The following is a 14,966-nucleotide window of genomic DNA, read 5'->3' on the forward strand; positions in this document are numbered from 1 at the left end:
TGTACATTAGGAACTATTTATCCTTAGTTCATCAAAAACCCAAATGGCCCATCAAGAATTATATCAATGTCTATTGTGAGGATGAGTAGTGTTCCTGTTTGGTACTTAGGATGAATATCTGCTCCAATGAGAATAAGGATATACTTGGTTAGGGTTGGAGTAAAGGAATCAAAGAACAAGGAACATAATAGTTTCTATAGTTTGGTTGTATTCAATCAATGGAAGGAAAGAAAAAAGTGATGGTACCCACATATTTTTGTTTTCTCTCAAATGTTTATAAACTTAAAAAACTCGTATTTCATATTAGATACATTTATAAATGTCGCTAGTTTCCTAAAATCCAAAACATAACAAAATACAATGTATGTCAATATCATTATTAAAAATAACTATAATCTCCATCATCTTTTTTTGTCTTCTATTTTCTCTTATACCAAACAATTAAAAATCATCACACTTTCTACTCTTTTTTCTTCTCAACTTTTTAAAAGGTTGAGAATGGAGGGCGGGTAGAAATATATGTGGATAATTTTATCTCTACTACTTTTTACACATTTTGATCTCACATACATGGTGCATATGAAAATTAAATGATACAAATTAAATGATACATGTGGACGTGTATATATTATAGTTTGTTTGTAGAAGGTGTGGGTATTAGTTTGTGATCCATACCAATACCCATATCCATGCCATTTTTATCCCTAAATTTATATATTCCATTCCATTAACAATCCAATTTCATTTGAATCTAATCCAATCCAATAATGGCTAAACTTTGTTTCCTTTTCCTTTTTGCTCTCTTTCTCTTTCTCTCTATCTCTTACTCTTCCTCCGATTCACATTTTGAAGGTTTCGAAGCTGAAGAAGATGATTTCGATTATCAACCACAACCACACTCACACTCTTCTCTCTCCTCCCAACCCAAACCCACCACTAAGCTCTCCACCCAACCTATTCCCGAACCTAATCCCGAACCTCAACAACACCAACAACCACCACCAATCCCTAACACTTTCAATGATTTATGGGACGAGGACGAATTCGAAGGCTTACCCATTCAACAACAACAACAACAGCAACAACAACAACCTTCTCAATCGCATGATTCTTCATCAAACCCTAATTCTATCAATCATCCCAATTCCGCCAACAACTCCTCCCATTCTCTCCATTCCCAACGCCTCAACCGTCCGAGTTCCTTCACTGTTGAGATCGTCTGCGGAATTTTTCTTATCATCTTCGCGTTCAATTATTTCTCCGGTAAGAAAGAGAATGAGAACATTGCGCTTTCATGGGCATCTCAATTTGCAGCCAAAGATTCCATTTTTGAGAAGAATTTCAGCCTTCTAGGGATCGGCGACGGCGGCGACGATTCTCCGTTGTTGTTGAAGGAGGGTCAAACCACTTTCAAGTTTTACGCCAGTGGGAGAAGGTGTTGTCAAGGATTGTTGGCAACGTTGGAGTTGAAGAGTAGGCATGATCTCATTGCTAGGATCTATAACATGATTGTTCCCACTAGGGATGAGATTAGCTTTGAGGTTTATATGAATGATGATGCTATGGATCATGTTGTATTTGCATTGGCAAAGAAGAAGGCCGCCAAGACCATGCACAAGGAAGAGAGGGATTTGCAGAGGTTCGCCGTGTTGTTGTCAACTCCTAATGGTAAGAAGTGGGTTTCTGATGACCTTGCTGTTATTTCTGAGTCTAAGGAAGTCGCTGCCGATTTGCTAACCGATGCCGTTATTGATCAGGTCAAATTCATTCGTTCATTTTTTTTGATAATGTTATTATGATTGTATTTTTTTATGTGTGATGTATGTATGATAGTTTGGACTTGATTGATTGGTTCATTGCTTAGTTACTAGCTGCTGCCTGCAGTTATTGATCCGGAGAAATTCATTCGTTATTATTATTGTGATGTTATGTGTGATGTATGACAGTCTTAAATGTTCTTATTGGTTTGTTGCATTGCATAGTTACTGGCTTCACTCATTAATTCTTCCTATTGGGTACCAGATTCACCTTAGAGGAGGTCTTCTGATAATAATGTAAACAAGTGACGAATCACATACCAATGCTGTTAACTATGGTTCATTGCTTTGTTTAACACTTCAATGTGATCATGGTTGAATTTTCATCTGTGACAAATCACTTCAATGTTTAACACTTGACATTACTTATGAGCAATGCTTCTCATCAGGGATGTTTATTTGGACTTGGAAACTACAAGTGTAAGAAACTTGACCACGGATTGTTTGTACATGTGTATATAAACAATAAGAACTAAAACCTTTGCCTATAAATCCATGAACTAATCACTTCAGTTTCTTTCTAGTTTCTAATTTGTCGGTGGGAGTGGAATGCATAAGAATTTAAGACGAAGGGATTGGAAGAGATGTCTTTTTATAGTTTTGTCTTGAGCTATCTAAAAATCAGTTCCTGCAAATTGAATTCTCTCTTTCCTATTGTAATTGGTGTATAGGAAATTGTGCATCATCTCTGAACGCTAAGGATTAGAAGCATAAAGAGCATTATTATTTTTCAAAATGTTCTTTTTCAATTTATTTATCAACATTGTATGTTCAATCTAGCAAAACATAACTTTATGTAATTCTTTGTTCCCTTCAGGATACCCTTTAGTCATTATTCTTATTGACTTTCTTCTCTAATCTGTTTCTCTTTGCTGAGTGCTGACGGTTTATTCGAAGAAGCAGAACAATCAATAGGTTTGTTGCTCGGCTACAAATTGCATGAAACACCCTAATGCACAACTATCCTATTGTCCAATGTGAATGTACGTGTTTCAATTTTCAAGGCTATATAGGCCTTTGGAACTTGTTATGTACTTGGTTTTTGGCATATATTTGGGCCAACTGGGATTCTAGTTGATTTGAGATTTCTAAGATAGTGTTTGCTGGTAACATGTTCTCTTGATGGCATATTTACGCTCACATGTTTAAATTTACCGATAATGAAACTTTATTACATTTGGCTTCCTTTAATGCATGAAATTATATTCAGGATTATGTGAAGTTTTGAGTTTTTTATGCCAAATGTGTATTTGGTTCATCTGCACAGTTCTTAATCCGATAAAGTTAAGTATATTCATGGGACTCAAAATGAATTATTATTCATATACTGCAGGTTTTTGGTGATAAAGCTTATGATAAAGTCGGAAAAAGCTTAATTTCATTGCATTTCTCCGACCAACACTCTGGAATGCACAGGAAAGTATTGTTGTTCAAGTTTGTGCTTCCAGCTGCTAAGAACATGGCTGATATGACTCGACTAGTGGCTCTAGTTCCATACTATATTGACTTGATTGGAAGATATAAACTAAGTTCACAGGTGGGTGAATGTGCTCCATGTTACATTTGTGATTCATCAGCATCTTATGCTTGGTCCTTGATTAACTATCTTGTGCATAATGCAGGCTCGTTCTAAGACAGAGATTGCCCGGCAAAAGGCTGCACAAGAGGCACAAAGAGAACTCCGAAATTTGCAACAAGAGGCCATACAGAGAAAAAAGGCAGAGAAGAAAAAGATGTTGGAGGAGGCTGAAGCAAAGCTGAGTGCTGAGGCTATTCGAAAGAAAGAAGCAAAAGAGCGTGCTCGTCAAATGAAGAAGTCGATGCCTAGGATGAAAATGACCCGTGGTGCATAATTCTTGAATGTTCTCAAGTTTGATGATTCCAGAGTAGAACTGGATGCCCTTCCCAGTTCCCACCCCATAGTTGGGTACTTGTCTTTTGTAAAATTATGGCAGCATACTTTTGTTGGTTTACATTTCCTCTTTAGTTAGCTACATAGGCGAGGCCAGGACCAGGTGGATTTTGAATGTACCAAAATTTCTATTTTAAAAACATTTACTTTATAAGATCCTGATAATAACTTAAATCTACATATCCTTGTTTCTTGTTGACAATGTTGTATTCCCATTTTCTTGCTGTCACAACATGCTGAAAATGCATGCCTAATGCCTAGACGAACTTGCTTTCTCATTTTTTTACTTGCTATTTCCATTTGTAGTATGTGTTGAGTTGTGCATTTCAATGCTTTATTTTGGACTAACGAGTAGTATGTGTTTGGTATATATATTTCTCTTGTTAGAGAAACAGAAGAAAAAATAATTAACGTGTATAAAGAAAAATATACCCTCACTTTTGCAAAGACAAATTTTGTAACTTTTTTGTGTGGGTACCAGGCTTTGTATAAAAAAAGACAAGGCTAGAGGCCCAAAATTTTGTATTCCTATATGATGATTTGTATTTTGTGCTTTTGTCTATGTTCTTAATGCCATTCTCTTTCCATATTGTGAATGAAACAAATACTAGTTTTTTAGAAATAGTGTAATATCTATGATAATGTAAATATTTTTATATAATTATTATCTACCATTTTGTTTATATTGTTTTTTACTTAAGAACAATGATGATTGAAAGTAAATGATAGATAATACACTAACATTAAAAAACTCTTACATTATTAGAGCATTCTTTTTTTACATCCATATGACATGAATTGTAAATAGATTGTAATATATATATATATATATATATATATATATATATATGCATTGTTAATGTAAAATTTTATAAATAATTAATACATTATTCATCATTTATTTGTATTATTTTTTGAATGGTTAATAATAATTAAAAATAAATAGTGAATAATGACAAGATATAAAACATTTATATTATCGGTAGATATATGTTATAATAACATGCTAAGTATGTAAAAAAATCTTTACAATGACATGTATAAACATTAAGCTCACTTTTTCGATTTAAGAAAGTTGAGAGAAAAAATGTATGACCAAAACCAAATTATATGTCCAAATAGAAGACAAATAAACTTAGAAAACCAATTTAATGATATTTTCTTAGTTGAGGCTAAGTTTGTTATTCAGCTTTTGTATATAAATTCCTCTTCGATCACGCACTCTTGACTTTTTATTCTACCTCCCTCTTCCTCTCAAAATCTAAGGTTTTGTCTCTATGTTCCCCTGGTCACATATTCAATTTTTTATTATTATTATTTTTATTTTCAATTTCTTTTTTTATGTTAGTGCATGTAAAATTTGAGTCTATTCGGATCTTTTTTTTCACTACCCCTTGTTTTTTAAGTTAGGTCTTTTGTTTATTACTACTTTATTTCAATTTGAGTGTTGAGTTTTATTCTTCATATATATTTGTTATAACAATTTGCATAAAACCAAATGCATGCGATTTTTTGGTGGCCAATATGAAAAGTGAGTGAATTGCTCCTACTAAGAATCATCAATTTTGTTTTCTCCCCACTCTAATTCATCCAATTTTATGTAAGTTCATTGTTTTATGTTTCAACAATTATTTTTCCAATTCCATTGAGATTGTGATTTTATTTCTTTTCCTCTAGAAACTTTTAGCATGTTTAATTTTTTTAATCGAGATTCTCTGTTAAAAAATGTATTCTACATCGAATATACGAATAGAGAAGGGAGGAAAGAAGAGAGATCTTTTATTACTAAAGTTTTGTTTTCTAACTTAATTAGATCTTTTTTATTCTATGAGTACTTTGCATGTGTTGCATTGGAATTTATGTGTTTTCTTCTACATTGAATTTAATTTAGTTTTCTTATATAATGTTTTTTTTTGGGTGTGCAATTAATTGGATGATTATATGATATTCACATCTAGATATGTTAAAAAAAAAGCAAAGTGGTATTTGACCTAATTATGTAGAGACGAACAAATATATGATTGTTTAAAACTAATGTGTATTGTAATGAAAGGTATACACATATTCATTTTGTTTGATGTTATTTTATTTTTATTCATCATATTCATCCTTTTGTAGTTATTCGTTTGATACATAAATATGTCTCCATCATTGTCCATTTTTAGAACTTCAGCTTCTTTCTAGTCTCACGCTTCATTGGTATATCAAATTCTTTGAATATTAATTGTAGTTGATCATTACTTTTTAATAAGTACACCCTTTTATTATGTGACTTTGCTTTTATGCCTTTCACACGATTCATTTCTTACTTGTTTCTTCATCTCATGTGCTTTAGGATTGGAAGGGTGTACTTCGTGTTTACCTTCTTAATTATTTATTTAACATGATGTCTAAAACAAGATCTATTTGTCTCTTCTTACTTGCTTGTCCGTCTCTTTTTGACAAGTTCCCCTTGTATAGTGAAGAGGAAGAAGGCTTCACCATAGACATAATAGATAATTAAATTTTGTCATATTTTCAAGATATCTTGAAAATGCTACTTTACCTTTCTAGGTTGGATTTCATAGTCTTCAAAAGTCAATGAATAATTCAAAGACTTTAGAAAAACCATTATTAAATATATTTAATGAATCATCTACCAATATTCAATAATTGTGTTCACACATGATTTAGGAGGAATGAGTAAGACATATAATTTTTATATCACTCCAAATGAATTATCTTTAATCATTGGTTAGATAACAAAGAAAACATACAATTATATTTATTTGTATTGTGGTTTGTTCTTTAACCATACCCATGTCATAATATTACTTATTAGTATTTAAAAAATGAAATAATTAAAGTATGGTTATCAGAAAAAGTAGTTAGACGAGGGAATAGTGGTGGGTTTGAATAGAATAAGAAACCCTATTAGGCGAGGGAATAGTGAATATTATATATTATTATTATTACTGTTACTGTTACTGTCATCAATTCTGTGCCTTTTTTTCTTCCAACTCACTCACTCACTCACTCACTCATCCATCGGTACTCGCTTCTCATTTCCATTACTACTTTTCATTCTTCTTCCATTCTCTTCTGTTTTCGATTATATTACATTACATTACTATTATTGCTTCTTACCCCTCCAAATTCATTATATTATTGGGAATTTATTTTACTCTCTCTTGTAGCTTCACTTTCATCTTTCAAGATGATGACCAGTCACAACGAAATTCACAAATGTATCCTTTTCTTCCCTTCTTACTTCAAATCTTCCATTTTTCCTCTCATTATTATATATATCATATTCAATACCAATAAGGTGTTAATGTAATATTGAATTTTGAGATTTATGGATTACATTTTTTTATTTATCTCCTGTACGTACTTCCAAAAGGTCCAAATTTTTGGAACATTATTATTATTAAAAAAACTAGACTCTTTAAACTCAAGAGAAAAAATGACAATAGATTCTGTTTGTTGATAAAAATAATATATAAGATGAAGTATAGTGAAAGAAATCAGAACCTATGAGTACATATATTATTGTGATATATACTTAACCATGTGATGTGATGTGATATAAAGCTCAATCTGTATCAAGAGTAACACTACCAGATGCTAGTTGCCACTACAAACATCATAATAATGAGGTATGATTATATTGGCACCCCACTTCCCTCTTTCTATAATAACTGTTTATGGTTGCATATCAGTTATAAAATGACAGTAAGATGTTCATTTCTAACTTTTTATCTATCTCATGATTTCATTATAATAAATCTTTCAATATTTATGCAGGTGTACTCTAAAAAAGATGGAATCCAATATCATTTCACATCATCATCTTCTGCCTCCTTAGGTAGAAGTAGAGGTCTGTGTTTTTTAAATTATTTTCCATAGAGTTACTTGTTTTCTGTGAAAATAATCACATATATTCAAGATTTTAGATGAACCATTATACTTTTGATCAGACAAAGGTTTATATAAGGTGCTCTGGCATTTTTTCATGTCATGTATAACTTTATACTATATAACGATTTACAATATGCAAGTTCTTCCAAGCATGTTAGTTTGAAGTTTGAATATCCTTGATAGCAGATTAATGAGCTAACTTGGAATGTGATAGGCTCCAGGGCTTTATCAAATTAAAGAGGATCTTTTGACTCTATCAAAATGTTATAAATTGTGTCTTGCAATCAAACTTATGCCCTTTTGTTATTCAGCAGTCTCAACTTCTGTTGCTGTGCAAAATCAAACCATTAATGGTTCTGTTACTGCAAAAAGTGTTCCAAGACCTTCTGGTTTAGCAAAACCAAATAACTTCACATCTATACATAGAAATGACAGATCAAACAGAACATTATCCAACACTGTTGCTGATACAAAAAGAATTCCCAACAAGGTAGGGAACCTGTTGAAAGATTATGATGTTTTGAATATTTAATTAATGATGTCACTTGATATGGCTGATTCTTGTTATATGTACCTTCTCCCTTTAGCCCCAACTTGGTATGAATATTTAAAAGTGTTTTGAATAATTATGTTTTCATTATAACTACTGTAGAACATTGATGTTTTTTTAATTGCTATATTGCAGGGTCCTCATTTGCATCCAAAGTTTCAAGCAGCCACTCATCCTAGTTCCTATCACCAAATGGGAAGATTTTCTTCATCAGCCAACCCAAGGCAACACGACTTTCCCCATACCAACAACTACAGGCCTAATGGTAGTGTATCTGGTGCAAATGCTGGACATACTTTGACAGATAAATTCTGGAGCAGAGAGTCTGAAATGCCGAAGGAACTAACTCGCGGTCCTCGCTGCAACTACAACAACTTCGTTGCGGAGTCATCAGCTGTTAAAGATGATATTGAAATCCCATTTCTTCTTAGAGATCAATACAACTTGCCAGATTTCCAAACCGAATACACAACCGCTAAGTTTTATGTCATCAAATCTTTTAATGAAGATGATGTTCATAAAAGCATCAAGTATGGCGTTTGGACTAGCACACCAATTGGAAACAAGAAGTTGAATGCTTCATTCCATGATGCAGAGGCTGCATCAACACAGACAGACATTAAGTGCCCAATCTTTCTCTTCTTTTCTGTGAGTTCATATTTTTGTATACATGCTGTCCCTTGTTTTTTCGTTATAAATTGTAACCATTGCTGCCATAACTAACTAATTGATATGTGTAAAATGACATAAATCTCTACTTATGATTTATGTTTTTGTCAAATCAGGTTAATGGAAGTGGGCAATTTCTTGGAGTAGCTGAGATGTTTGGGCCCGTAGACTTTGCAAAAGATATGCACTTTTGGAAACTGGATCAGTATAATGGATTCTTCCCAATTAAGTGGCATATAATAAGAGATGTTCCCAACCATTTGTTACGCCACATCATCCTAGATAGAAATGAGAACAGGGATGTAACTTTCACTAGGGACACACAAGAGGTAATTCTGTACTTTTGGTGGTATTGAAATGCATCTATACTTGCTCATTCTATAGACAGATACCAAAGGAAATGATATTTAAATAACCATGCAAGAAAATTGTCAAAGTTTGAGTTGTCCACAATCATTTAAGTTATATCTTATTATTATAAATGACATTACTCATAAACTATATTATGAATAATATGACAGTTTATAACTCTATTTTCTTTGAGGTGATTTATCAGTAAATTTGCAATTATATGTGTTTGCAGATTCCTCTGAAGCAGGGTGTGGAAATGCTGAAGATTTTTAAAGGTTACTCTGGTAAGAAATCATTAATGGATGATTTTAACTTCTATGAGAAACGGGAGAAAGAATATCGTGAGAAACGGGAGAAGGAATTGCGTGAGAAAAAGAGTACTAAGCATACAAGACCAGAACATGAATTATATGGCAATGACAATTACTATGTAAGTTCTATTGTTGTTGTGTAGAATTGATAGAATAGAGATAAATTGTAATATTGCTATATTGTCATGTCTATTTACATCTCTTCCGCATGACTGCCCCTTCACACAAGTGTAGCTCCCAGGAATCGAACCCTTACCTTATTGTATTTGTGAGAATTTGTGTTTTTGATTTTGTGCAGAAGAGTGTGAGAGGAAGAGATAGAACAGAGACAAGATCAAGTGGTTCTAAGCAAGCTGCTACTCTCATCAATCTTACAAAGAACCTTTCTCTTAATCAAAAACAGCCATATTCTAGATGAACATATTCAACTGCAATAAGGACCATCCTTCAACAAAGACAAAGGAAACTCTTATACTGGAAAATTATAATTTCATATTGGACTTCATTTTTTAAGACTTATTTTCTTCTGCTATATTTCTTAAACAATTTTCTTACAGTCTGGTTAGTTTGAAAATTATTAAATCATTACCAAAGGGTTTCATTACTTATTTGATATACTGTGGTTACAAAGTTTTAATTATTTGATGAGTCATTACTTTATTTCCTTAATAGTATTTCATTTGTTCTATACGATTTTATTAAATTATTACATTGATACTCTTGGAAATTTAGTAAAATTATACATTTTATCTTTATAACATTTACACAAAACATTCTTGATTTATATGAAAATATAATTACATTAATTTCTGTTTTAAGGGAGATTAATGTAATGCTTTTAATAAGTGGAGTTGTGAATGCAATTAGTTAAATCTCAGATGTAATTTTCTCTATGAACTTCTGAAGAGTATTATTTGTTCAAAGCAACCATAATAGATAGATAAAACGTTCTCCTCTAAATACAATCAATATAGTCTTGGAAGTTGGAATAATGAAGCAGAGTTCTGAATTTTGGTTGAGTTTGAACAATCAGAAGTGACTTTCCCTAATAGTTGAGGGGCCTTTACATATATATTAAATAAAAAAATGCACTTGTGCCTAAAATGTTGAGGGGCCTTTAGATATTTTGATGAATTAAAAATATAATTATTAGATTAGAGGAAGGAATTATATTCTAAAATGTTGAGTTTTTGATTAATATACAAAATTAAACTACAATAAATGGTTAAGGAGAAAAAATGTACATACCGAATGTATATATTATAATTGTTATTATATCATATATTATTCAAATTTTATTATCATTGACTATTTATACTGTCTATAAATCTTTTATGCATATATATATATATATATATTACTTAAAATTAAAATGATTATTAATGTTGAAATAAGCCCATAATTTGGTGTAGAGGGTAGAGAAGGGTTTTGCCCTAATAAAGGAGAAGAGGAGTGTGAGAAGTTATTGAAAGATCGATCAATGTTACACGATTCGAAAGATAGATTTGAAGAAGAAGAAGAAAGTGATTGTGATGAGAATAGGCCTACGAAAATATCAAAAACAAGGCACAAGAACATTAATTCAAAGAGTATGAATGGAAAAGTTCAAAGGTATTTGGTAGCAATTGAGTACATTGGAACTCATTTCTGTGGTTCACAGCAACAACCTACTCACCGTACTGTAATCGGTGTTCTTCAGGTCTCACTACTACACTTATATTCCTATTCCACAATTCAATTCACTTATTAGTTATTATTACTAACCTCTTTTTCTTTCTTTCTAGGATGCTTTTTCTAAATTTATTGGCCAACCTATCTCTATCACTTCTTCAAGTCGTACTGTTAGTATTCTCTTCTTTTATTCATTACTACAAAATCTGCATTATATATGTGCTGCTGATGATGATGATAATGGTGTGAGGGTGTTATCGTATGTATATGTGCATTGCAATAGGATAGGACATGCTAGCTCATCCTGTCTCTGTCTTTTATTTATTTGTATTGTATGTAAGCAGGATGCTGGAGTTCATGCCTTGTCAAATGTTTGTCACGTTGATATTGAACGCATTAGCAAAAGGAAGCCCGGTGAACTCGTCTGTCTCTCTCTCTTTCTGTCGGATCTCATGCAATTATGTTCAAATTTACTAACAATCAATCAACCTCTTTACTATTAATTTGTTACTAACTTCCTCTTTTATGAAAACAATCATAGTTACCACCTCATGAACCTCATGTCGTTAGAAGGGCTGTCAACCATTTCTTACAGGTATCTACTCACTTTTCCAATATGGTGAATCTTCTATCATTCACAAAATCCTTCACCTCGTTAAATGATGTTGGACAACAAACTGCAATTTAGTCGTCAGTTATCAATGTTGAGATCATTTTTATATTCATGTGAAATTCTGAACAACAAGCAATGCCCTATATATACAATTTCATTTTCATATTCATATAAATTGCAAATAACCTTCTGTCATCCTATCTATGCTTGAAAGTATCTCAGTCATATTGGAATGTCTACAAAGTGCGTCATCCTATCTATGCTTGTTGATATCTGTGATCACAAGATCCTAACAATTCTATTTTTTTTCATTTTGATTTATAAGCATGCCAGCGATGTAACCATTATTGATGTTCGATGTGTTCCATCTGATTTTCATGCCCGATATAAAGCTCTAGAACGCACGTGAGTACTGAAGATCTAGAGTTTGTTTCCTAAACTTTGAGATGCATGCATTGATTATCAGTTGTCACAAATTTTCTTTTGTTATATCTAGCTCAACTGGCTTTTGTTGGATTTTGGACTGATTGAGGGTTTTCTTGATCTATGAAGTTGTGCTTGATTATATATTGTAGTGATAGATAAGAATAGCAGAGTAAGGGTTGTATTAGAATCTCTGATGTCGAATGCTTTTCCAGGCAGTGCCAAAGAATCCTGTTTTATATGTTTATGATAATTTGTAATAAATGGGAAGTTAGAGTCGCGGAGACAGCTTTTGAAAGCGCATGGCTTCCTTTAGTAAGTAAAATGGAATATGTGGAATGCAAGTTTGGCAAGAAATGCATTGACTAGCATAGAGGTGAAAATTGGAATTCATATAATGCCAGTGCCAGAAGCCCAGTAATTAGAGAATGAGGAAACCAGGAAAAATTATAGATGAAACCATTAAAAGACTTTAAATGGCCTTTCTGAAGACATGGTTTATGACAATACGATGACTTTGTTTGATCCATGTAGCAGACTCCACTTAGTGGGTAATAGCTTAGTTGTTGCATGATAATTTGTATGAGTGCTGATTATTTGGAGTTTCTGTTCAGATACTTCTATCGCTTGCTATCCGGGCCAGAGTCTTTGTCAACCTTTGAGAAAGATCGAGCATGGCATGTACCAGAGGAGCTTAATCTTCGAGCTATGCAAGTTAGTGAACACTTCCCTATACTTACTAGATTATGCTCTCAGAATTGCCATAAAAGAGAGATAATTTATTATTGATTACAACTTCGTGCAGGAAGCATGCAGAGTTCTCGTTGGACACCATGATTTTAGTTCCTTCAGGGCATCTGGCTGTCAGGTTATTTCTTTTATCCAATGTTGTAAATAATAATTTAAAGTGATAAAATTTAGAGTAATCAGTAGTTTTACTACTTTTATCAAAAATGAACATTGAGTTGTAACATTTGTTTGGTAGTCTTTGTGATGAACTTCAATTATTAAATAGTATTGAGTTTTTGTTTTAAAAGATATTTTTACTAAAATTTCCATTGCAAATTCTTTCTGAAGTAGCATTTTTTCCTTTCCTTTCTAAATTGGCATTCTTGTTTTCAAGTTGCATGTACATCATGCTACTTTGAACTATCTATAAATATGACACAAAATTGCCCCATTGCAGGCAAAATCACCAATTAGAACTTTAGATGAACTCAGTGTCTGTGAGGTAATTTCGAGTCAATATTTTCCATCTGTAAAGGATAGAGAACAGCATAATAAAGTCAGTGATGATCTTCATGGATGCCCCAGCAACTCAGAAACTGACAGCCCTCTTAGCTCTCTTGCAAGCATTGATAAAGTAACGACATTAAGCAATGATGTAGGATTTGGCAAAAGAAGAAGTCATCGTTGCTTGGTGGTAACAGCACGTGCACGTGCATTTCTTTACCATCAGGTATCTTCCTTTTAATCCAGGCTTCTAAGTTCTATGCTATGCAATGTTATTCACTTTTCGTCAAAGATTTTTATCTTCGGAACACCAATTATATTTTAAATTAGATATCAATAAGGAGATGATTATATGCTGTAGAACATTTTGATGTCATTTGATCTATGTTTAATCCCACCTGGTTGCAATAAGGTTTCGTTGTCTATGATTATATTTCATTTCTCTTCTAGTTACACACTCTATTTTGGTGTGAATAGAGATGTTAATTTTCATTTCAGGTTAGACTACTTGTTGGTGTTCTAAAAGCTGTTGGCACGGGGAGTTTAACAATTTCAGATGGTACTGACCACTCAAATCCATTTCGAATTTAACTCTAAATATATTGTCCCTAAAGTGAACATCACCCAAGGGTATTTCGACCCTTGGATCATTTAGTGCACCAAGATTATAACGTACTTGGCCAAATCAAGGGTAGAAACACCTTTATTGCTCACTTTAGAGGATCCAAATCCATTTCTATTCACAAAATATATATATCCATGAACATTTTTTAAATTGTGTCACATGATGCACCATTTCAGTTGAAAGAATTTTGAATGCCAAAGATGTTACTGCTGCTAGTCCAATGGCACCGGCATGTGGTCTCTACCTGGGAGAGGTGAAATATGATCTATCTAGTTAGTACAGTTTTGAGTTTCCTAGAAAAATGCCATGGACTCAAGTAAACCTGCATGAAGATGTCAATCCTATGTACCTGAATTTGTCAATGTTAGACTTAGATGTGTCATTTAGAAGCAAGTTTTTGTTGGGTACATTAATGAGGGATTATTTTTTTTTGCCCTTCTAACGTTTAATTTAATTTTCATTTCTTGGAATTCCCAACATTACTTGCATATTGTCTTTCATTTTTAAATTAAAAACAATGTAGCCAAAGATTACTTAACCACTCCTACTTGGCTTACTATACATTTTGAAAGGGGATGAATGGTGATAGTACTGAGGCTGTGGATGAAGATGAATTGTGATGTTATTGTAATGAAGAGAAGTGATGAGAAATGAGTGAGTGAAGAAGATGATAAAGTGAGGTTGAGGAAGAAAGTTAGATAAGGTAAATCATGCCATGTGTCTTCTCAGCATTGACTTGCAAAATGAAAATTGTTAAAGTGAAGGAGATGATTACTCTAACCGCCTTTACAATACTGCTAGTCCACACGCCACGCATTTTATTCTAGATGTATAAGTTGTACAAGTAATCTGTTTCCTTCTCCACATGATCCTTACCTCAGCTGGAAATAA

General features: G+C 32.7%; 3 protein-coding genes across 4 annotated transcripts; all 3 read left to right on the forward strand.

The window, feature by feature from the left end:
• On the forward strand, positions 733–3,928 carry LOC109334781 (uncharacterized protein At5g49945-like). Its single transcript, XM_019570723.1, has 3 exons — positions 733–1,757; positions 3,151–3,354; positions 3,440–3,928. The coding sequence occupies exons 1-3, from the start codon at positions 768–770 to the stop codon at positions 3,668–3,670; spliced, it is 1,425 nt and encodes a 474-aa protein (XP_019426268.1). The 5' UTR covers positions 733–767; the 3' UTR covers positions 3,671–3,928.
• On the forward strand, positions 6,914–10,098 carry LOC109333627 (YTH domain-containing family protein 3-like). 2 transcript variants are annotated; one of them, XM_019569149.1, is made up of 8 exons: positions 6,914–6,956; positions 7,303–7,367; positions 7,516–7,588; positions 7,944–8,119; positions 8,315–8,827; positions 8,965–9,177; positions 9,432–9,629; positions 9,809–10,098. In XM_019569149.1, the coding sequence occupies exons 1-8, from the start codon at positions 6,926–6,928 to the stop codon at positions 9,926–9,928; spliced, it is 1,389 nt and encodes a 462-aa protein (XP_019424694.1). In that variant the 5' UTR covers positions 6,914–6,925; the 3' UTR covers positions 9,929–10,098. The 2 variants fall into 2 exon arrangements, with proteins under 2 accessions (XP_019424694.1, XP_019424695.1); XM_019569150.1 differs by lacking the exons at positions 6,914–6,956; positions 7,303–7,367; positions 7,516–7,588 and having other exon boundaries at positions 7,922–8,119; positions 9,809–9,986.
• LOC109333586 (tRNA pseudouridine synthase A) lies at positions 10,905–14,661 on the forward strand. Its single transcript, XM_019569094.1, has 10 exons — positions 10,905–11,209; positions 11,295–11,351; positions 11,526–11,603; positions 11,723–11,776; positions 12,120–12,199; positions 12,832–12,931; positions 13,023–13,085; positions 13,404–13,676; positions 13,949–14,009; positions 14,252–14,661. Exons 1-10 carry the CDS (start codon positions 10,991–10,993, stop codon positions 14,350–14,352), a joined length of 1,086 nt encoding a protein of 361 aa, XP_019424639.1. The 5' UTR covers positions 10,905–10,990; the 3' UTR covers positions 14,353–14,661.

This window comes from Lupinus angustifolius, chromosome LG19, assembly GCF_001865875.1.
Source record: "Lupinus angustifolius cultivar Tanjil chromosome LG19, LupAngTanjil_v1.0, whole genome shotgun sequence".
In the NCBI taxonomy this organism is placed as follows: Eukaryota; Viridiplantae; Streptophyta; class Magnoliopsida; order Fabales; family Fabaceae; genus Lupinus; species Lupinus angustifolius.